Below are 23,170 nucleotides of genomic sequence, written 5' to 3' on the forward strand. Positions count from 1 at the left end.
TGTTCAGCTTGCGAATGTTAAAAAAAACCCAGGAGAGCATGTCCTTGTAGATTTGTATAGCAAAGAGATGCGCGTGACTGCACAGTTTATGACGTTGAAATCTGCGATTCGCGCAGTTCTTACAGCCGTTACTTACGCTCGCGACTATCCCAACGTGTCAACAGTACTTCACACACGGACAACGACCCGGCGATGCTTTACTTAAATAATGTCAACTCACTGACGACTTTTAATACATACTCTGTGTTTTTATAGCCGAACATATTTGGCTGTAGGTATTTATTAAATTATTCGACAAACTGACGACAAAATGTTTCGGCAAACGAAGACCGTGCTCCAGAAACTTCGATATGTGAGGTAAGTTAGCTAACGGGGCAGTCCATATAATCACTTATAATGTGTCTTTTAAGGGTTATTTATTTTGTTTTATTATCGCGACATTATTTATTCACTGAATGTGGAGTATGATTTGCTTTTGTGATGCACTGTGACACGTTAAGTCACAAGTTATTTTACACACGTTTTACATTTAAATCTCTAGTACTACTTGTCAATACTAAATGGACATTTTAAGTTTCATTACAGGCAGATTTAAATACCTTAAAGCTCCCTCTAACCCCTCACAATACCCATCAACATGTATATAAAACTCATCACACTTTCTCATTCATTACCCATTTTAATACATATCTTATGATTTATCTAAAATATTGACTGAAAGAAATTACAGAATAGAAAATGTGCAAAGTTTCTGACAAGCTGCTTTTAAAGAGGAAGCAATAGAAAGATTCATTCATTCATTCAACCTTTATTTAATGACCTTTAAAAAGTTCATTTTTACTCTTTAAATCTTTCAGTCATTTATAAACTGAAGACTGATGTGGGCTTGTTTTGTGCTACAGATACAGATGTGTTGGACTGTCACCTTTAAGTTCATTTTAACTGCTCAGCTTTGTTCTGTATTTATTTTAGTGTTAAATGAGGTAACGTCAGAGAAAGCTTCCTCTCACGGGGAGGATGTGACAATTAAAGAGTTACCCATTGCTGTACAGGTGAAGGCAAGACATCACTCATCATATTTTCTTGTCTTTGTTTTAGTAGTTGTGACGTCTGGTGAAGTTTTATTTTTGGCTTTACGTTGACCTTGAAGTCCTCTTTACAAAATGGTCCATGCTTTACTGATGTGCAAGACAGTGTGCATTGTTTTATTTCACCATTCAACCCTGCTAAGTTAATGTACCAGAAATCCCTCCTCTGCCTTAAATATATACCTGTGCTTCATATCAGCTGTTTAACACTGTGATACAACAAATGATCCAAACATTGATTTCAAAGATCTTCATTGGTCCTCACAAGGAGTAGTCTTACTATCAGCTGTAACCATAAACTTCTATTTTTCTTCCCAGCTTCAACGGGCAGCAGAGTACCTGGCGTCTAAAGAGCACTTCAGCGATTGACAGGGCTCGCCAGTACCAACCCGGACAGAAAATCCATGGATTCACAGTCAGAGAGGTGTGTGTTTATGTGTTTCAAATACCAGAGCCAGAGTTTCAAAACCTGGGTGGTGTATCCTCCTCCCACAGCAGTTTACTCTTCTATATTATTCAGTGTTTCTAAGTATACAGCTAAAACATTTGGTACTTTCATTGCATGCATAACAGGAAAGCGTTTCAACAGTCACACATTAATGACCTACTAAAAGTTCTTCTGACACTCGAACACTCTTTGTCTAATTATCTTTGCATTGAATTTGCTTGATTAGCAGGCCAGTTAAAAGCTTTTGAAGAAGTGTTTTATGAGCACTCGAGAGGTTGAATTAGTGGGTAAATGCTCTTCATGTAAATTTAAGTTTATTATTGTTTTATAGTTGAATGTTTCTTTATGTTTTTATTGACTTTGTTCTGCATGCAAGGTCTAATTCTCTTGCTGAGACCGTGAGCCTCCATGAAAGATAACTGGTCATGTTGTTGTTGTTTTGACAGGTTGTTACCGTCCCTGACTTGTTCCTGACCGCAGTGAAGTTGACCCATGATAAAACTGGAGCTCAGTATCTCCACGCAGCCAGAGATGATTCAAATAACCTCTTTAGGTTGGTTTTAAGTGAACACTACTTCTTTTCTTTTCTTTTTTTTTTGTAGGTTTTACCTACAAGTACCCCAAGTATGACGTTGAAATGTAAATCAGCAAACCTGCGTCTCTTAAAGAAACTTTTTTGCTCTTTTCTTTTTCAGTGTCCAGTTCAGAACGACCCCCATGGACAGCACAGGGGTCCCTCACATCCTGGAGCACACGGTGCTGTGTGGATCTGAGAAGTATCCCTGCAGAGACCCGTTCTTCAAGATGCTGACCAGGTCCCTGTCCACCTTCATGAACGCGTTCACAGGTACAGAACACTCAAGCGGTCTTAAAATGGTTAAGTTGCATCACATAGATTTACTTAATGAAAAACTAAGACGGCTAACGCTAACAGCGGGTTAGCGAACGATTATAATTCCTGTTTTAAAGATACCTCATTGGACAGTTTTACATTTGGAGGGAAAGAAACTGACAGAGAAATGTTTACAGATGAATCATAGATTTATTTTCAAAGAAGTTCAAATCTTTACATCATTACAAATAGTCGATGGTTAGCGATACAGCACAGATAAGAGAACAAAAGTCATCACTAGCACTGACAGCCTTCATGACTTAAAGGTCACATATTCTCCTCTTCAGGTTAAATCAGTGTCAGAGCTCCTCTAAACATGTGTGTGAAGTGTGTTGTTGTAAATCCACTCTGATCCTGTATTTGATCATGTCTATAAACCCCTCTATTTCAGCCCTGCTCAGAACAGGCTGTTTCTGTGTCTGTAGCTTTAAATATGTAAATGAGCTGTGTCTGACCACGCCCCCTCTCTGGAAGCAACATAGCGCCTTTCTGAATAATTAAAGACGCTTAACAAAGATGAACAAGAAAACATCACAAAGAAGAAATAATCTGAGAGAAGGAGGAAACTTCTGTTCACCTTTTTTTCTTTTGAAGACGAGTTAGAGAAGCAAGCGTGCGTGTAATGGTGAAAGGTGAACAGAATGACTACACACAGGTCCATGTCTGCTGTGGATTCAAGGAAAACGAGGGAGCTCAAAGAGACAGGTCAGAGGAAGGTCCCACGTCCACATATGATATTCAAATCTAAAAAGTCCAGAAATGTGTCTTTACTCTTTTTGTTAAAGTATCGTAGTATGTGTGAAAAGTAAAATCAACTTTCTGTAGAAACATGAAAAAAAACACAGATGTGAACACATTATCCCCTGATGACTTCTGTCTACTTCAGTTTAAACAACTCAGCAGAATCTCCAATATAACATAGCCTGAGTCCAGCATGTAGAGGCTGAGTGAATGTGGTCTGGACTCTGTGGAGGAGAGTCATGGTTTCAGAGATGTTGTAGAAGGACAGAATACCTGCTCTGTGATCCAGGTACACTCCTACTCTGGAGGACCGAGGACCTGAGACAGGAGTCCTGACATTGTTGTAACAAAAGATATAACTGTTGTTGTCACAATCTAACACCCAAGATTTGTCATTACGTCCAAACCAACATTCAACTGAGTTCCCTGCTCTCCTGATATTCTTGTATGTGACTGCTACATAAACTCTTCTTCCTCTCCACTCCACCTCCCAGTAACAACGTCCAGTCAGACTCTCTTTACTCAGGACCTGCCACCAATCAGTGAATCTGTCTGGGTGACTAGAATAAGACTGATCTTCACTCATTGTTGTTACTTTTCTGTTCCCGTTAGATAATAACAGCTGTGTGTTTGCTGTGTTTGGATCCAGTGTGATGTCACATGAATATCTTAAGAACTCAGCTCTGGTCTTGGGCTCTGGTTCTGGTTCTGGTTCTGGTTGTGACAGTAAAGCATCCACTTGAGTCAGTGTCTGTGAGATGTTTGTCCATTTGTCTGTCAGGACGTCCTGTAGTTTATCTCTGACTTCTGACACAGCTGCTGTCACGTCCTCAAAGTACCTCAGAGGACGGATCTTGATGCTGGATGAGTGTGTAGATTCACTGAGTGCTGACACTGAGGGGTAGTCCTGTAGAAACTGGTTGTGATCTTGTGTGTGTGAGAGCTTCTCCAGTTCAGCGTCTTTCCTCTTCAGCTCAGTGATCTCCTGCTCCAGCTTCTCCTGACGCTCTCTGACTCGACTCACTTCAGTTTGCTGCTGGGATCTGACCTGCTGCGTCACATCAGAGCGTCTTTTCTCCATGAGACGGATCAGCTCAGTGAACATCTTCTCACTGTTCCCCACTGTTTTATCAGCAGAGCCATTGATAGCCTCCTCCTCCTGTTGGAGCAGCTTCACATCTTTCTCTCCGTCCTGGATTCTCTGCTGGATGTTTTGTCGACTCACCTCGAGCTCTCTCTGCTTCTCGCTCCTTTCTGCTGCAGCTGAGACTGTGTCGTGACCTTTGTGTTCATCCACAGAGCAGAGATAACAGATAGACTGCTGATCAGTGCGACAGAACATCTTCATCACCTCATCATGACGAGAGCAGACGTTCTCCTGGAGCTTCTTGGAGGGCTCCACCAGCTTGTGTTTCTTTAATGGAGCTGCTTCATAATGAGGCTGGAGGTGATTCTCACAGTAAGAGGCCAGACACTGCAGACAGGACTTACAGGCTTTCAGTTTCCTCCCGGTGCAGAAATCACAGGCCACATCTTCAGGTCCAGCATAGCAGAGATCAACAGGAGCAGCTTGGAGTCCAGTCTTCTTCAGCTCCTCCACTAAAACTGCTAACATGGTGCTTTTCACCAGGACAGGCCTCGGTGTGAAGTCCTGTCTGCACTGAGGGCAGCTGTAGACTCTCTTCTCATCCTGTGTATCCCAGTGGTTTTTAATACACTTCATACAGTAACTGTGTCCACAGGGAATAGTCACCGGATCCTTCAGTAGATCCAGACAGATGGAACAAGAGAAAGCCTCCCGGTCTAGCTGAACTCCTTTCTGTGCCATTTCTCCTCCCGGTAACAACGACTGTCTGAGTTTCACTTCCTGAGAAATCAAACTAGTTTGACCTCTGATCTACACAGCATGTGTTTGTTCACAGTCTGCTCTCGCACATGTTGGTTACACCCATCCTCAAACATTAGATCTGATGTGGAGAGAAGGAGGAAATACACGTCAGAGTGGAGCTGGCTGTGTGTGAGAGCAGGAAGAAGAGGGAGGGGTTAACAAGCTGACTCATGTTTCATGCCTCTGATAGGGCCGATTCTCTACATGAATACATAACCACTCTCTGTCTCATGGAAGCAAACTCATAAGCAAACATGTAAAAATAAACTGTAGTCCCACATTTCTATCATGTAAAAAGAAGTGAATAAAACACAGAGAATAACTGAACAGGTTCTACAACTACAGTCAGAACGGAGCGACCTGTGAGCACCAGCATTACAAGCTGTCAAAACCTGAGAGACCACAGGGAGGCGTCAGAGAGCCACTGAACTTTATCTCCATTGGAAGATGTGTTTTCACTCACTGCTGGTTCACAAACTGTATTTACATTAAATACATTGAGCTGACCTTTGCTCCTTGTTTTTGTCTGTCAGATGTTCAAAGTGATGACTGAAGCAGATCATTGATATTGTCTTTAGACAAACTTCACCTCAGATTGAAGTCATGATCCTGTTTCAAAAACAAACCTGACTCCTACTGCTGCTTTAATGTACAAAGACTCCTCTTAAAACAGTCGGCTTGATTTTGTTGCGAGAGCGCGGGGATCTTTAGACTTTAGACTTTTTAGACTTTTTATTTTATTGTCCCCGAGGGGAAATTCTTTTTCACCGGTGTACAGTTTTAAGGGCAGCGCGCCGACAGAGGGTGAACACAGGGAGATACATGTGGGACAACAGGACATACAGTGACAGGACATACAGTGCATGTGGTTATGGGGGGACCGGGGATTTGGACTGAGGTGGATTTTTATTGAGGGCTGTAATGACTGCAGGCACCAGGCTTCAGCCGTATCGCGCCCTCCTGCACAACAGGGACCTGTACCTGCGCCCAGAGGGCATGATGGTGAGGTGGCATTTGAGAGGGTGGGTGATGTCCAGTGCTATTGTGTGTGCGATGCGTGTGATGGCCTTTGAATTGAGTTCTGACAGGGTGGGAGTGGGGAGACCGATTAATTTGGCTGCAATGTTTGTGACACGGGTGAGTTTGGTTTGGTTTTTGACAGTGAGTCGGTTAAAGAAGCAGGAGAGCAGGATGGGCTGGACGATGCTTTGATACAACAGGAGGAGGAGGTGGGGGGCAACATATAGTCCTTTGAGTTTCCGGATGGCGTGCAGTCTTTGGTGGCTCCTTTTTTGAATGTCCGTTGTGTGCTGGTCGAAGGTGAGATTGTTGTCTAGAGTGAGTCCGAGGTATCTGAAGCTGTCAACAGTTTCAACTGTGTCGTTGTTGATGAGGGTGGGGGGCTGGGGTGATGGGGTGCCTATTATTATTTCTTTTGTTTTGTTTACGTTGAGATGGAGGAAGTTATGCTTACACCAGTGTGAGAAGTGAGTGACGGTGTTGTGGTAGTCTGTGGTGGAGTTATTGTCTGATAGGATGGTAGTGTCGTCAGAGTACTTGAGATAGGTGGTGGTGGGAGAGGGGCTGGTGCAGTCGTTGGTGTACAGGGTGTAGAGGAAGGGGCTTAGCACACAGCCCTGGGGGGCTCCGGTGTTGGTGATGAGTGGGGGTGATGTGGATGTGCCTACCCGAACAGCTTGCCGTCTGTCGCTGAGGAAGTTGTGCAGAAGGTGGATCAGAATGGGTGGAGTGGTGAGTTTATGAAGCTTCCGGATGAGCAGGGGCCTTTGAATGGTATTGAATGCGAAACTGAAGTCCACGAAGAGGATCCTTGCGAAGGTGCCTCGGGAATCTAGGTGCTGAAGGACAAGTTGTAGCAGGCAAGCAACAGCGTCCTCTGTGCCCCTTTTTTCCCTGTAGGCAAATTGGAGACGGTCCAGATGAGGTTTCACCAAAGGGAGGATGACCTTCAGCAGCAGTTTTTCCAGGCATTTCATTAGTATGGGAGTGAGGGCAATGGGGCGGTAGTGATTGAGGTCGGAGGATCGTGGTTTCTTGGGTACCGGGATTATTGTTGCGCTTTTCCTGAAGAGGGGTATTGTAGCAGTCAGATATGACTCAGAGAAGAGGAAGTGGGCAATAGGAGCCAGTTCTGTGGCACAGGTCTTCAGCACCCTTGCTGGGATGCTGTCGGGTCCTGGGGCCTTGGATGGGTTACACCGGCTTAGCTGGTGGCGCACTTCAGCGACTGTGAAGGGGGCAGGCTCATTGGGATCTACTGGGGGGAGAGCCTTGAGAGCTTACCTGCACTCTTTGGAAAAGTCCTGTGTGTCGAAGCGGTTGAAAAAGGAGTTCAGTTCAGTGGGGGGTTGGGTGGCGTGAGATTTTGTTTTGTTGTGGGTGGGTTCGTATCCGGTGAGGGTACTTATCTCTGCTAAGTAGTTGGCGTTTTTAGGAATAAGTTTAATATCCTAGTTTGTTGCTCTTATGTACTACTTGACTTTTGAAACCTCTACTCTGCCTCACTTTGATTGGTCGGTCTGGGCCGAGTGTGAATCTCGTCAGGAGGACCAATAACTGCCTTTCATAAAGATATCGCTGCTGCCTTGAACTAGAACATCACTATTGGTTATTAGGAGCGGTTAAAGAAATACACAGTTTATTCAGCTTTTATACCTTTAAAGTTATTGAGTTATTACAGTGTTGAAGTCATTCCCCTCTATGGTCAGATCATAGGCTGTTAATACTGGAAAGGCCTCCTTCACAGCCGTTACCTGGAGGGGACTCTCCTTGGGTCTCTCACACCCTAATGGGTCCAAACCACTTTAAATCAGAGTGTCCCTCCCCAGTCTATGTTTTCCTCTCTGGTATTGGAACAATGGGGACAAAAAGCTTCTGACCTTAGTCTTCTATCCCTTTGGTCCGTCGTGGTCCAACAAGAGGAAAATATAAGATCTTAAAGGAAGAGGGTTTTTGTTGGAAAGTCCTTACAATGGAAGGTTTCCTTTTATTTTATAATAACACAATTGATGAAATACAGAGATTACAAAATAATACAAATCCTACAAAAGAGTGCTATTCTCACAGTGAGTGACTAGAGCTCAATAAAAGAGAATATAAATCAACTGATCACAGGTGCAGAACAAGTGGAGATTAACAGTCAAGTCCCAAAAAGGAAGACTGAACCAGAGAGAAGCTTTTGCTTCCCTCCTATATACTATGGCCGACTCTCAACATCTACGTCATGACAGTTTCAGTTTACATTTTGGGTTACTTCAACAAGAATGTAGCAAAAACAAGACATCTATATTTATCTGTGTGTTTCTCATGCAGCTGCAGGACACTCCCTTATCTCTAACAGGGCACTTCTACCTACCCCACTATGTGAGCAGTCCATGACCCCCAATAAGATTTACAGCCTGCACTTCCACAAGCGGTTTTATGACCGCCAACTATTCTAACACATAATAATAGGACACTCCTTACAATGTTATAAGTACACATTATGCATGCAATACATATGTCAACTTTTTATGATAAGGTTTATAAAAGTTAAAATAAGACTTTTGTGATTAGCTAAGTTCAGCCTGAACTCAGCTTGAGTGGAAATTCTCCTGTGAGGGGGTAAAAGTGTCAGCCGAGCTTTCAGCTGTTGACAATGAGCAGTCTCACTTGCTTCAGACCGGTGTGGTGAATCGTCTGGGATCTTTCAACAATGGCTTTAGCAGCGACTTTAGTCCCAAAGTTTCTGTCGAACGGAGACGGAGCTCCTCCCTGTGACAGGAGAGATCGCAATCATGTTTAACATCATCACAAATCCTGTTTCAACAACAAACAAACGTCTGAAACCACAAAAGTATATGTTACATTTTGAAGGTAAAGTGTGTGTGTGTGTGTGGGCGACCTGCTGCATGTGACCCAGGATGTTCTTCCTGCAGTCAAACACGCCGCGGCCCTCCTCCGTGTACAGCTGGTAGATGAAATCAGTGGTGAAGTTCTCGAACTCCCTGGGCATGTAGTAAGGACGGAGACCTACCGCCTGCAGCTCGATGTCTTTGCTGCACGTCGCCTCCTTCACAGTAACATGTCCATGGTGGCTCCATCTGGTGTTAATAAACAGCACGAGTCCTCCTCCTTTCCGTTAGCCGCTGCGTTTCGTGTCTCTGTCCGCTCTCACTGTAGTGAAGCCCGGTAGATCCACGTTAGCGTCCGGGCTGTTTTGAGTCAGCCAGGTTTCTGTGAGGCACATTAAACTGCACTCTCTAAATGTCCGCTTGTTCCTCACGAGAGCAGCCAGCTCGTCTGTCTTGTTGGTTAGACAGTTTACGTTCCCCATAACTATCACCAGAACCGAGGGCTTGTACCTCCATCGCTTAGCCGCTAGCCTAGCCTTTAGCTTCGCGCCGGCTCTACAGCCTCTGTACCGCCGCCTCAGCTCCTCAGGTATCGGGTGAACGATGCCGGCTTGTCCCGCTGTCCAGAGTGAGAGCAGCTTCTCCCTTGAATAAGAAAGTTTTCCGCTGCTATTTCCACGAAAACACGAAAAAGTATCCACAGGATACATAAAGTTATACACTGAAGGTGTACTATAAAAACTATGAAAGTAGAAGTTGGCACAGAGCCACAACAAACGATTCAAGCTGTGGATTCAAAGAAAACGAGGGAGCTCAAAGAGACAGGTCAGAGGAAGGTCCCACGTCCACATATGATATTCAAATCTAAAAAGTCCAGAAATGTGTCTTTACTCTTTTTGTTAAAGTATCGTAGTATGTGTGAAAAGTAAAATCAACTTTCTGTAGAAACATGAAAAAAAAAACACGGATGTGAACACATTATCCCCTGATGACTTCTGTCTACTTCAGTTTACACAACTCAGCAGAGGCTCCAACATCATAATAAAACCAGAGTCCAGCATGTAGAGGCTGAGTGAATGTGGTCTGGACTCTGTGGAGGAGAGTCATGGTTTCAGAGACGCTGTAGAAGGACAGAATACCTGCTGTGTGATCCAGGTACACTCCTACTCTGGAGGACCGAGGACCTGAGACAGGAGTCTTGACATTGTTGTACCAAAAGTCATAACTGTTGTTGTCACAATCTAACATCCAAGATTTGTCATTACGTCCAAACAAACATTCATCTGACCACCCTGCTCTGCTGATATTCTTGTACGTGACTGCTACACAAACTTCTCCTCTCCTCTCCACCTCCCAGTAACAACGTCCAGTCAGACTCTCTTTACTCAGGACCTGACAACAACCAGTGAATCTGTCTGGGTGACTAGAATAAGACTGATCTTGACTCATTGCTGTTACTTTTCTGTTCCCATCAGATAATAACAGCTGTGTGTGTGCTGTGTTTGGATCCAGTGTGATGTCACATGAATATCTTAAGAACTCAGCTCTGGTCTTGGGCTCTGGTTCTGGTTCTGGTTCTGGTTGTGACAGTAAAACATCCACTTGAGTCAGTGTCTGTGAGATGTTTGTCCATTTGTCTGTCAGGACGTCCTGTAGTTTATCTCTGACTTGTGACACAGCTGCTGTCACGTCCTCAAAGTACCTCAGAGGACGGATCTTGATGCTGGATGAGTGTGTAGATTCACTGAGTGCTGACACTGAGGGGTAGTCCTGTAGAAACTGGTTGTGATCTTGTGTGTGTGAGAGCTTCTCCAGTTCAGCGTCTTTCCTCTTCAGCTCAGTGATCTCCTGCTCCAGCTTCTCCTGACGCTCTCTGACTCGACTCACTTCAGTTTGCTGCTGGGATCTGACCTGCTGCGTCACATCAGAGCGTCTTTTCTCCATGAGACGGATCAGCTCAGTGAACATCTTCTCACTGTTCCCCACTGTTTTATCAGCAGAGCCATTGATAGCCTCCACCTCCTGATGGAGCAGCTTCACATCTTTCTCTCCGTCCTGGATTCTCTGCTGGATGTTTTGTCGACTCACCTCGAGCTCTCTCTGCTTCTCGCTCCTTTCTGCTGCAGCTGAGACTGTGTCGTGACCTTTGTGTTCGTCCATTAAACAGAGATAACAGATAGACTGCTGATCAGTGCGACAAAATACTTTCATTTCCTCATTATGACGAGAGCAGACGTTCTCCTGCAGCTTCTTGGAGGGCTCCACCAGCTTGTGTTTCTTAAAGGCAGGTAGTTCATAATGAGGCTGGAGGTGATTCTGACAGTAAGAGGCCAGACACTGCAGACAGGACTTACAGGCTTTCAGTTTCCTCCCGGTGCAGACATCACAGGCCACATCTTCAGGTCCAGCATAGCAGAGATCAGCAGGAGCAGCTTGGAGTCCAGTCTTCTTCAGCTCTTCCACTAAAACTGCTAACATGGTGTTTTTCACCAGGACAGGCCTCGGTGTGAAGTCCTGTCTGCACTGAGGGCAGCTGTAGACTCTCTTCTCATCCTGTGTATCCCAGTGGTTTTTAATACACTTCATACAGTAACTGTGTCCACAGGGAATAGCCACCGGATCCTTCAGTAGATCCAGACAGATGGAACAAGAGAAAGCCTCCCGGTCTAGCTGAACTCCTTTCTGTGCCATTTCTCCTCTCGGTAACAACGACTGTCTGAGTTTCACTTCCTGAGAAATCAAACTAGTTTGACCTCTGATCTACACAGCATGTGTTTGTTCACAGTCTGCTCTCGCACATGTTGGTTACACCCATCCTCAAACATTAGATCTGATGTGGAGAGAAGGAGGAAATACACGTCAGAGTGGAGCTGGCTGTGTGTGAGAGCAGGAAGAAGAGGGAGGGGTTAACAAGCGCTGACTCATGTTTCATGCCTCTGATAGGGCCGATTCTCAACATGAATACATAACCACTCTCGGTCTCATGGAAGCAAACTCTATAAGCAAACATGTAAAAAAAAAAAACTGTAGTCCCACATTTCTATCATGTAAAAAGAAGTGAATAAAACAGAGAGAATAACTGAACAGGTTCTACAACTACAGTCAGAACGGAGCGACCTGTGAGCACCAGCATTACAAGCTGTCAAAACCTGAGAGACCACAGGGAGGCGTCAGAGAGCCACTGAACTTTATCTCCATTGGAAGATGTGTTTTCACTCACTGCTGGTTCACATACTGTATTTACATTAAATACATTGAGCTGACCTTTGCTCCTTGTTTTTGTCTGTCAGATGTTCAAAGTGATGACTGAAGCTGATCATTGATATTGTCTTTAGACATACTTCACCTCAGAAAGATAGATAGATAGATAGATAGATAGATAGATAGATAGATAGATAGATAGATAGATAGATAGATAGATAGATAGATAGATAGATAGATAGATAGATACTTTATTGATCCCGAGGAAAATTCAAGGCATCCAGTAGCAGTATACAGACAGGCAGGACACAAGACATTAGTTACAATACACACCCGCTGTCCCCCCTCCCCTCTGTATACAATAATCCCCCGGACAAGATTTAACAGCCCCTATGTGACTAAGAGTAAATATAATTACAAGTTAAGCCTGTGCAGTTAGCATTAGCATTAGACTTAAACTTATATAGCATAATGTACATAACCTGTGAAGGACAGAAAAACATGTGCTGGTTAAAAGAGACCTGTAAACAGTTAAAGAGCCTTAGAAACAAAGTGCTGACCTTCTAGAAACTAGCTACATGTGCATGTACAGAGGTGTTTGAGGTAGTGCCAGAGGTGTGAGTACAGTCATTAAACAGTCAATGCAGGGATGCAGACTGGGCCATTAAAGTACTCAGCAACATAAAGGAGCTTTATGGATGAGCTTTATGTGTCACATTATTATTTTTTTCTTGTTGCCTCCCTCGTCAACAGCCAGCGACTACACCATGTATCCGTTCTCAACCCAAAATGGAAAAGACTTCCAGAATCTTCTCTCCGTCTATCTGGATGCGGCTTTCTTCCCGTGTTTACGAGAGCAGGATTTCTGGTGAGTTCTGACCGCTACTTCTCTCATATTGTTTTTTATATTTGTTTTATTTTACTTGATAGCATTGGGTCGCTAAAGTAAGCCGACGAATTGTAGCCGAGACCAGCTGGTGGAATTAAAACAACAACACGAGTGCTTTTTAAGACGTCGCTGACGACGTGGATCGACGTCCACATTTGCGTTCGGAGGATATCTTACAAACCAAGACCCTTCAGAAATCACTTGTTTGTAACAGTGTGTGATGAGAATCCGCTCTCTGTAATTAGTTCACTTCTGTTTGTGTGGATTCTTGCAGGCAGGAGGGCTGGAGGCTGGAGAATGAAAACCCAAAAGATCCCAACTCCCCCCTGGTGTTTAAAGGCGTGGTGTTCAACGAAATGAAAGGAGCTTTTGTAAGTCCACACTTTCCGAGTCACCGTTTTACAACATTGGGAACAAAGACGCTCAGAAAAATAAAGGCTGGGTGACACGAGGCCCTCGACAAGTTACAGATATGAGATGAACAGATTTGAGACGAATTGAATCGGTGAGTTTTTAACGTTTGCTTGTGTCTGTTTTTTTTAAAGTCCGACAACGAGCGCGTGTACGCCCAGCACCTCCAGAACAAGCTGTACCCGGACCACACGTACTCTGTGGTGTCCGGAGGAGAGCCTCTCGCCATCCCTGACCTCACCTGGGAACAGCTCAAGCAGTTCCACGCCACGCATTACCATCCCAGCAACTCCAGGTAGACACACACACACACACACACACACACACACACACGTACACCGTTAGCCCAGAAGGGACATGAAGAAATGAGAGCAGCTGTTCAACAATAATCTGTTAATATGAGACACACAGGAAACCTCGATGTGTCCTTCAGGTTCTTCACGTATGGAGATCTGCCGTTGGAGCAGCATCTGAAGCAGATCGAAGAGGAAGCCCTGTCCAAGTTTGATCGCATCGACCCGAACACGGCGGTCCCCCCCCAGCCGCACTGGAGCAGCCCTGTGAGTTTCATCAACCCGGACACGCTCCTGTAACTTCTGTTTAAACTCTGAAATGTGTTGATTAGTCATTTTGACGTCACTGTGAATTCTCAGAGAGAGGACCATGTGACCTGCAGCCCGGACGCTCTGGCCCCTGATCCGGCCCGGCAGAACACGCTGTGTGTGAGCTACCTGCTGGGAGAGTAAGATCAAAAAATATATATATTTCTTTTTTTATTCTGCAGTAAGATTAAGACGCCACAAAAGAGCCCCCCCCCCATCCTTCCTTCTCCTTATTCACGTCACGTTGACTTTACAAAAACCGAGAGTCTTCCTCAGCACGGAAAAGTTTCTGACCTGTCCCATCATTCAGAAACATCTAAAGAAAAAAATCTGTTTTGTTTTTTTCTCGCTGCAGCATCACTGACACGTTTGAAGGATTCACCCTCAGCCTGCTGTCGTCTCTCATGATCTCTGGACCGAACTCGCCCTTCTACAAGGCTCTCATCGAACCCAACATAGGAAGTGACTTCTCCTCGGTTGTAGGGTGAGGAGCAACACAGGACTCCAAAGTGACAAACTAGAGCCTCCTTTAGGCCACGACCTCCAGGATCCAGAACCACGTCTGTTTGATCCTGAGGACAGGATGAGGGAATGATGCCCCCTGGAGGATTTTTAACGTTATTGCTTCAGAGTTTGGAAACAAACAGCCCCCACATATTTTACAGCCAGCAGCGTAGATTTGAATTATTGTCAATCCATGCGACTCTTTCAATCTGTTTATTTCCTCTGACATGAATTTAAAGAGTTTTAATGACGACAGCTGGCTCCTCAAACGTCACCCAACACCAGATAAGCCAAGAGAAGAATTTACCTGCAGTAGCTGGGTTCAACCTGTAGAGGGCAGGAGGATTCATCAGTACATTAAAGGAAGAGTTGAACATCTGAGTAAACTGTTGAACTCATGTGAGGGTGAGCATCAGTCTGCTGAGCCTCGTCTGCTGCAGACGTGTGTGAGTAGAGCTTTGTGTTGTTGTGTGTGTGTGTGCAGATACGACGGCAGCACCAAAGAGGCGTCGTTCAGTATCGGACTGCAGGGGATGGCCGAGGAGGACGCCGAGAGAGTGAAGGGAATCATCAGCCAAACCATCGACGACATCATCGAGTGAGTCCCACGCTCCTCCTCTTTGTGTTGAAGGCTTTGATTAAACGTGCTCTCTCCGAGGCGTCACCTTGTTTTCATAACGCCGTCAACAAATGTGATTTTAAAAGAGATTAAAAAAATGGACTCTCTGGACTTTGTAGTCCAGAGAAATCCTCTGAAAACAACAAGAGCAGAACAGCAGTAGGGTCTGCTCACACATGAAGGATAATGAGTCGTATGGTGAGATGTGACGACTCCTCCTCGTCACCGACAGGAGCGGCTTTGAGGAGGAGAGAATCGAGGCTCTCCTGCATAAGATCGAGATCCAGATGAAGCACCAGTCCACAAACTTCGGCCTGTCTCTGGCCTCGGTGAGTTCACCAACACGTGTTTACAAACCTCCATGTGGGAGCTTTGAAAGGAGATGTTCTGATTTTCACACTTTGGAAGATGTTTGATTCTTTTTTTGTCCTCGCTTCTTTATGTGTTTTTGTTTTTAGTACATCGCATCGTCGTGGAATCACGACGGCGACCCGGTGCAGCTGCTGCAGATCAACGACAGCGTGGCCAAGTTCAAACAGACCCTGAAGGAAAACCCTGGCTTCCTGCAGGACAAAGTCAAGCACTACTTCAAGGTGCGTCACTCTGGGAGAGGACTTACAATATGTGACATTTTAGACTGAAGATGGTTTGTACCTGTCGGATCCAGACCAAGAATAAAGCTGTCACTGATGCTGCCTGAAGGCCAAATACTGGGTCTGTTCTCCAGGTCCACCTCAGCGGGTTCACATCCTTTCTGTTCCCCCTTACAGGAGAACACTCACAGACTGACCCTGTCCATGAGTCCAGACGAGGGCTACGTAGAGAAACAGGCCAAAGCTGAGAAGGAGAAGCTCCAGAGGAAGATCCAGGTTCTGTCAGACAGCGACAGGAAAGACATCTATGAAAAAGGTACAAAGTGCTGCTCCTCCTCCTCCTCCTGCTCCTCTGATCCACACTTATCAACTCATGTCTCCTCTGCTCCTCCTCCTCCTGCTGCTCCTCTGCTCCTCTGATCCACACTTATCAACTCATGTCTCCTCTGCTCCTCCTCCTCCTCCTCCTCCTCCTGCTCCTCTGCTCCTCTGCTCCACACTTATCAACTCATGTCTCCTCTGCTCCTCCTCCTCTGCTCCTCCTCCTCCTGCTCCTCCTCCTCCTGCTGCTCCTCCTCCTCCTGCTGCTCCTCTGATCCACACTTATCAACTCATGTCTCCTCTGCTCCTCCTCCTCCTGCTGCTCCTCTGATCCACACTTATCAACTCATGTCTCCTCTGCTCCTCCTCCTCCTGCTGCTCCTCCTCCTCCTGCTGCTGCTCCTCCTCCTCCTTCTTCTCCTCCTCTGCTCCTCCTCTTCCTTCTCCTCCTCCTTCTTTTCCTTCGTCTTCTCCTCCTCCTCCTCCTGCTTCTCTTTCGTCTCCTCCTCCTCTTCCTTCTTCTCCTCCTCTGCTCCTCCTCCTCCTGCTCCTCCTCCTCCTCCTGCTGCTGCTCCTCCTCCTGCTGCTCCTCTGATCCACACTTATCAACTCATGTCTCCTCTGCTCCTCCTCCTCCTGCTGCTCCTCTGATCCACACTTATCAACTCATGACTCCTCTGCTCCTCCTCCTCCTGCTCCTCCTCCTCCTGCTGCTCCTCTGATCCACACTTATCAAATCATGTCTCCTCTGCTCCTCCTCCTCCTGCTGCTCCTCCTCCTCCTGCTGCTCCTCCTCCTCCTGCTGCTCCTCTGATCCACACTTATCAAATCATGTCTCCTCTGCTGCTCCTCCTCCTCTGCTCCTCCTCCTCCTCCTCCTGCTTCTCCTCCTTTGTCTCCTGCTCCTTCTCCTCCTCTTCTTCCTCCTCCCCCTCCTTCTCCTCCTCCTTCTCCTTCTCCTCCTTTGTCTCCTCCTCCTCTTCTTCCTCCTCCCCCTCTTCTTCCTCCTCCCCTTCCCCCTCCTTCTCCTCCTCATTCTCCTTCTCCTCCTTTGTCTCCTCCTCCTCCCCCTCCTCCTCCCCCCCCCCCCTCCTCCTTCTCCTCCTTTGTCTCCTCCTCCTCCCCCCCCCCCCCCCCCCCCCCTCCCCCTCCTCCCCCTCCTCCTCCTCGGTGAAGGTCTGGAGCTGCTGGCTGCTCAGAGCAAAGCGCAGGACGCCTCCTGTTTGCCGGCGCTGAAAGTGTGGGACATCGAGCCGACCATCCCTGTAACTCGTGTTCAGATCAGCACAGCAGGTACGGCGTTTCTCCAACATGAAACTAAAGGACTGATCACCCAGGTCCACAGAGCGTGTTCAATAAATGTCTCCTCAGGCGGCGTGCCGGTCCAGTACTGCGAGCAGCCCACCAACGGCTTAGTGTACTTCCGAGCCATGTGCAGTCTGAACACGCTGCCGGAGGAGCTCAGGCTGTACGTGCCGCTCTTCTGCAGCGTCGTCACCAAGTACGTTCATCTGATGATCGGCCATGTTCTGCCTTCCTCTTTACTCCTGGACTCGTGTGACATCATTGTCTCTGTCCGTTTGACCAGGATGGGCTGTGGAGCTCTGGACTACAGACAACAGTCCCAGCAGATGGAGCTGAGGACCGGGGGAATGTCCGTCTCCACCCAGGTCGTCCCCGACTCCACCCAGCTGGACATGTACGAGCAGGTCAGTACCAGCTGCTGTAGGGAGCTGAAGGAGCTCAGGGTTCTGGACCGTGGTGGTGAGGAGGGAGCCGAGCCTGATCCGACTCTGACAGACTGTCAGAGAGAAACGTGCAGACGAAGCTCGTGGTGACGCAGGTGTCCTTCTGTTCCAGGGCGTCCTCCTGTCCTCCTCCTGCCTGGAGAGAAACCTTCCTCACATGTTCCAGCTGTGGAGCCACATATTCAACAGGCCTCACTTGGACGAGGCGGAGCGCCTGAGAGTGCTGGTGATGATGTCAGCGCAGGAGTTAGCCAACGGGATCTCGTACTCGGGCCACATGTACGCTATGACGCGCGCAGGCCGTCACCTGACTCCAGCAGGAGACCTTCAAGAGACGTTTGGCGGGATGGAGCAGGTAACCGAGACTCACGCCGTGTTGTCATGGTGATTTAAGTTTTAGTTTTTCCTCCCGCTTCATATTTGATCCGTCTTTTGTGAAACAGCCGTCTCGTGTTCTCACTTTGAACTTCAGGTGAAGTTCATGAAGCGGGTCGCTGAGATGTCCGACCTCAGCCAAGTCATCCGAACGCTCGTCAGGATCAAGAAGCACCTTCTCAACCCCGACAACATGAGGTGAGAGAGAGAGAGAGAGGTCAGAGGTCAGATTTGGGCGTGCTCTAACCACGAGACCACCGTCGTCTCCATGGTGACAGCTCTGTGTTAAAGTCCTGTCACTGCGTCGTGGTTGTCGGTCACGCTCGTCTCTTACAGGTGCGCCATAAACGCGACTCCGCAGAGAATGTCGGACACGGCAGCTCAGCTGGAGAGCTTCATGAAGGACGTGGCTGAAAACAGAAAGGAGCGCCGAGCGGTCAGGAGTGACATCATCGAGGTAAACTGTCGACGAACAAATCAGAGGGAGAAACCAGTCACAGCTCAGATTAGATGATGTGTTCTCTTTATTTCTTTATTTTCTAAAGAGGCCTCTCGACCAATCGGACGACTCGGGGCTGAGTCGGAAACTCATCTCTGTAAGTTTCTCTTCTATCATCTCTGTATCTCTGGCTCGCAGCTGTTTTCAAAAAGTCTCCTCCTCCTGCTGCTTCTCCTCCTCTTTCTCCTCCTTCTCCTCCTCCATCTGCTTCTCCTCCTCCTGCTTCTCCTCCTCTTCCTCCTCCTCCTCCTGCTTCTCCTCCTCCTCCTCCTCCTGCTTCTCCTCCTCTTCCTTCTTCTCCTCCACCTGCTCCTCCTCTTCCTCCTCCTCCTCTTTCTCCTTCTCCTCCTTCTCCTCCTCCTCCTGCTTCTCCTCCTCTTCCTTCTTCTCCTCCTCCGGCTCCTCCTCCTCTTCCTCCTCCTCCTCCTGCTTCTCTTTCTCCTCCTCCTCCTCCTCCTCCTGCTTCTCCTCCTCTTCCTTCTTCTCCTCCTCCTGCTCCTCCTCCTCTTCCTCCTCCTCCTCCTGCTTCTCTTTCTCCTCCTCCTCCTCCTCCATCTTCTTCTCCTCCTCCTCATCCTTCTTCTCCTTCTCCTCCTCCTCCTCCATCTTCTCCTCCTCCTCCTCCTGCTTCTTCTCCTCCACCTGCTTCTCCTCCTCTTCCTTCTTCTCCTCCTCCTCCTGCTTCTTCTCCTCCTCTTCCTCCTTCTCCTCCTCCTGCTCCTCCTCCTCCTCTGTCTTCTTCTTCTCCTTCTCCTCCTCCTTCGTATTCTCCTTCTCCTCCTCCTCCTGCTTCTCTTTCTCCTCCTCCATCTTCTTCTCCTCCTCATCCTTCTTCTCCTTCTCCTCCTCTTCCTGCTTCTTCTCCTCTTCCTCCTCTTCCTCCTCCTCCTCTTCCTTCTTCTCCTCCTCCTCCATCTTCTTCTCCTCCTCCTCCTTCTTCTCCTCCTCTTCCTGCTTCTTCTCCTCTTCCTCCTCTTCCTCCTCATCAGCTGTTTTCAAAAAGTCTGCACGGTGCTTTTTTTAAAACCTGTTTCCTTCATTCTGTCTCACGTGTTCAAACATTTCTCATATAAAATAAATGAAGTGAAGTTGAAGTGTCAGGAGGAGACGCGTGGTGAGTCCTGAAGCTGAAGCAGTGCTCTAAATAAATCCCTGTCGTGGTCGGCTGACATCAGATTACAAAGCAGATTAAAGACGATGAAATGATGGAAAAGACGAGGAGAGCGACACAAAAATAAACCAAGAAGGAAACTTAACAAAAACACCAAACAGTCCGTCATCGTTCACGTGCATGATGCAGTCAACACTATCGTGTGTGTGTGTGTGTGTGTGTGTGTGTGTGTGTGTGTGTGTGTGTGTGTGTTCTGGTGTTTAGTATTTGCTCACCTGCTCCTCTCAGGACTCTGCAGGTGTGTCTGCAGCTTCTCATTTGGTACAGTAAAGATGTCTCCTCCTCTTCCTCCTCGACCTCTCAGGAGCCGAGCTTCCAGTCGTGTCAGATGAAGACCTTCTTCCAGCTGCCCTTCCCCGTTCACTTCATCAGCGAGAGTATTCGCACGGTACCTTTCTGCCACCACGACTACGCCAGGTAACCTCACCTGAGTGACATCACTTCCTGCTCTTTGTTTTGACTTAGACTTCATCTTCACTGTGATGAATCCTTTTTTGTTTTTCTCTTCTAGTTTGTGCATCTTGGCGAGGATGATGACGGCTAAGTTTCTGCACGGAGAGATCAGGGAGAAGGGAGGAGCCTACGGGGGCGGGGCCAGGATGGGAGGAGGTCTTTTCTCTTTTTACTCGTACAGGTGAGAGGCAGCGACACCGCGCTCGTCACAGTGTGAAGACGCTCTTTGTCCGCCTCCATTTTAATCTGATTTGAGTTGATTTGCAGGAAGAGATTTGTTGCCAGTTTCTGAAATAAGAGCTCATTGACGAGTTTAAACACAAGACATCAGAAAGCATCATGACAGGAAAGAAGACAAACATTAAAATAGAACATTTAAAAATCTGAAAACTTAAAATATGGTCAAGTAAAAATAGTTAAAATAAAATCTGTTTTTTATTTGGATTTCATTTATTTATTTTTTATCTTTTTAAGCTGGATTTTATTTATTTATAGTGTTTTTTTAACCTGGATTTTATTTTATTTCTTTTTTTTATTTTTAACCAGAATTTATTTTATTTAATTTTTTATTATTATTATCTTTTTTTTAACCTGGATTTTATTTTATTTCTTTTTTTTATTTTTAACCAGAATTTATTTTATTTTATCTTTTATTATTATCTTTTTTTACCTGGATTTTATTTTATTTTATTTAATTTTTTTAACCTGGATTTTATGTTATTTCTTTTTTTTATTTTTAACCAGAATTTATTTTATTTTATTTTTTATTATTATTATCTTTTTTTTACCTGGATTTTATTTATTTATTTTTTTTTTTTTTAATCTGGATTTTATTTTATTTGTATTTTTTTTTTTTATTATTTCTTTTTTTCCCTGGATTTTAAAGAGCTGAGAGTTTCAGCAGACCTGCAGTTTTCTGGGAGTTTGTTCCAGATATACGGAGCATAGAAGCTGAACGCTGCTCCTCCATGTTTGGTTGGGACTCTGGGGACAGACAGCAGACCTGGACCAGACCACCTGAGCGGTGGAGTCTGAACCATGAAGCTCTTAATAAACCCGCAGCAGGATTTGAATCCATCTATAATCTCTCCTCTGACAGACTGTGTTGACCTTTTGTTTCTCGTACTTCTCTCAGGGATCCAAACTCGCTGCAGACCTTGTCTGCGTTTCGTCGAGGCGTGGACTGGGCGAAGTCGGGACACTTCAGCCAGCAGGACATCGATGAAGCTAAACTGTCCGTCTTCTCAGCCGTGGACTCTCCTGTGGCTCCGGCAGACAAAGGTCCTCCCTCACTGCTCTTATCTGTCTTCAGTTCGTGTGTCCGCCGTCGGCTCTGCTCACTCTGTGTTCGTGTTGCAGGAATGGGACGCTTCCTCAGCGGCGTCACGGATGAGATGAAGCAGAATCACAGAGAGAGACTTTTTGCTGTCACTCATCAAAGTCTGGTGGACGCGGCTGAAAGGTAACAACTCTTTACGTCTCCTCACATGTTTATTCACCACATCCAGTGTTGACTCTGTTTTCTTCCCTCCTCCCGCTGCAGATACCTCGGCGTGGGTCAGATGACGTGTGGCGTCGCCATCTTGGGTCCAGAGAACGAGGCGATTAAAAAAGATCCATCGTGGATCGTCAAATAATCCAAACTAACTTCTGAGTTTAAGACTCGACTGGACTGAACAAGCTGAAGCGCACAATATGAAGAGGACTGAGAGCTGATCTTCACTCTGTATATATTTAATGAAATATATGATCATGTTGTGTGTGTGTGTGTGTGTGTGTGTGTGTGTGTGCTCGGTTTCTCTTTTAAAAAGTGTCATCAAAACTTTCAAACTTCAGTCAGGTGTTTTTTTTTTGACTCAGAAGATTCATATCAGAGAAGTTTAGTCCAGTTCAACAAACTAAGTCTGCTGGTTTTTGTGCACGCCCCACGAAGATCTAAGCCTTCAAAATAAGAGCGTGCTAATAATGATGGTGAAAATTGAAGTTTTAACGATTATTTTTTGAAGTCTTTGAACGCCTCAGGTTAAATAAATTCACCTGTTGGAGGCTCAACTCAACAGATTTAAATCTCCTTTTCTAAACTCCTAAAGAAGTATCTGATACACGTCTTTAAATAAATACAAAAACAGCGTGACACTTTTTTTTTTTTTTTTTTTTGTTGCTCACAATAAATGCTTTATTACTCTGACAGGACGATCACATGTCACCGCCGGCACATGAAGGTAAAACATCCAAAAAAAACTTAACAGCACCAGCAGGACGCTTACTAACAAACACCACCACGAGGACGTGACACACACACACACACACACACACACACACACACACACAGAAAGCCCAGAGTGGATAGAAGCAACAACAACAACAACAACACACTCGCACACAGAAACACACACACGGCTCGTCCTGTAGGTCTGACCAATCAGGAGGGTGGACTTTTTTCTTTTTTTTTTTTTTAAAGGTGTTAGACTGACAGCGTGTGATTCTCCTCTCTCTCTCTCTCTCTTTATCAGCAGCTTTCAGGGGATTACACATAAATATATTTTTATTTATATATTGATATATTTGAAGGACGGGGCTCAAAGTGCTGCCGAAAATAAATTAAAATCAAACGAGCTCGACTTGAGATGCGAGTTCACCAAACGTTTGCTCGGCTGATTTCAGACAGACGGAGATGAAGCGACGTGTTCTTGCGTCCTGGTTCAGGACGTAACGAGGAGCGCTTGAATAGAACGTGTTAAAGTCTGGAATATCTTTGAGAAGGGATCTATAAAATACTACATCAGCTACGCTGGCTTGTTACAGAAGGAGCTCGTCTCCAAATCAGCCTCCAAGCTGAAGATTCAAACCTCCACTTTAATTCATCTGCAGTC

The 23,170-nt window shown here is 46.0% G+C and overlaps 3 protein-coding genes across 3 annotated transcripts in view; 1 reads left to right on the top strand and 2 right to left on the bottom strand.

Annotated features, from left to right (window-relative positions):
* LOC306826823 (ATP-dependent 6-phosphofructokinase, platelet type-like) overlaps positions 1-9,115 on the bottom strand; it is a 371,729-nt gene extending 362,614 nt beyond the window's left edge. The window contains exons 1-2 of the mRNA XM_079348368.1: positions 8,962-9,115; positions 8,276-8,831 (exon numbers count right to left, since the gene is read on the bottom strand). Of these exons, the coding sequence (XP_079204494.1) occupies positions 8,703-8,831; positions 8,962-9,072 (240 nt within the window). The 5' untranslated portion in view covers positions 9,073-9,115 and the 3' untranslated portion in view covers positions 8,276-8,702. The remainder of the gene's footprint in view (positions 1-8,275; positions 8,832-8,961) is intronic.
* Positions 9-22,827, top strand: LOC306826825 (presequence protease, mitochondrial-like). Its single transcript, XM_079348370.1, has 26 exons — positions 9-357; positions 1,407-1,512; positions 1,983-2,089; positions 2,232-2,383; positions 12,866-12,980; positions 13,276-13,372; positions 13,547-13,707; positions 13,846-13,972; positions 14,066-14,154; positions 14,370-14,498; positions 15,003-15,116; positions 15,370-15,466; positions 15,596-15,730; positions 15,908-16,046; positions 17,228-17,344; positions 17,423-17,552; positions 17,640-17,760; positions 17,912-18,154; positions 18,272-18,372; positions 18,511-18,631; positions 18,720-18,770; positions 20,149-20,261; positions 20,356-20,478; positions 21,433-21,578; positions 21,657-21,759; positions 21,841-22,827. The coding sequence occupies exons 1-26, from the start codon at positions 311-313 to the stop codon at positions 21,932-21,934; spliced, it is 3,078 nt and encodes a 1,025-aa protein (XP_079204496.1). The 5' UTR covers positions 9-310; the 3' UTR covers positions 21,935-22,827.
* Positions 3,306-11,602, bottom strand: LOC306827155 (uncharacterized protein; the record flags this gene model as incomplete). The annotated part of the gene is made up of 4 exons (XM_079348824.1): positions 3,306-4,997; positions 6,218-7,305; positions 7,362-7,381; positions 9,915-11,602. The coding sequence occupies 4 exons, from the start codon at positions 11,600-11,602 to the stop codon at positions 3,306-3,308; spliced, it is 4,488 nt and encodes a 1,495-aa protein (XP_079204950.1).
* Positions 22,828-23,170: the final 343 nt, after the last annotated feature.

Source organism: Symphodus melops (assembly GCF_947650265.1).
Source record: "Symphodus melops genome assembly, chromosome: 7".
NCBI classification, from domain to species: domain Eukaryota; kingdom Metazoa; phylum Chordata; class Actinopteri; order Labriformes; family Labridae; genus Symphodus; species Symphodus melops.

Coding starts and splice junctions, on each gene's coding strand:
- LOC306826825 (XM_079348370.1), top strand. CDS start 311: ATGTTTCGGCAAACGAAGACCGTGCTCCAGAAACTTCGATATGTGAG. Junction 18,155..18,271: donor CGTTTGGCGGGATGGAGCAG/GTAACCGAGACT, acceptor TTTGAACTTCAG/GTGAAGTTCATGAAGCGGGT. Junction 18,632..18,719: donor TCAGGAGTGACATCATCGAG/GTAAACTGTCGA, acceptor TATTTTCTAAAG/AGGCCTCTCGACCAATCGGA.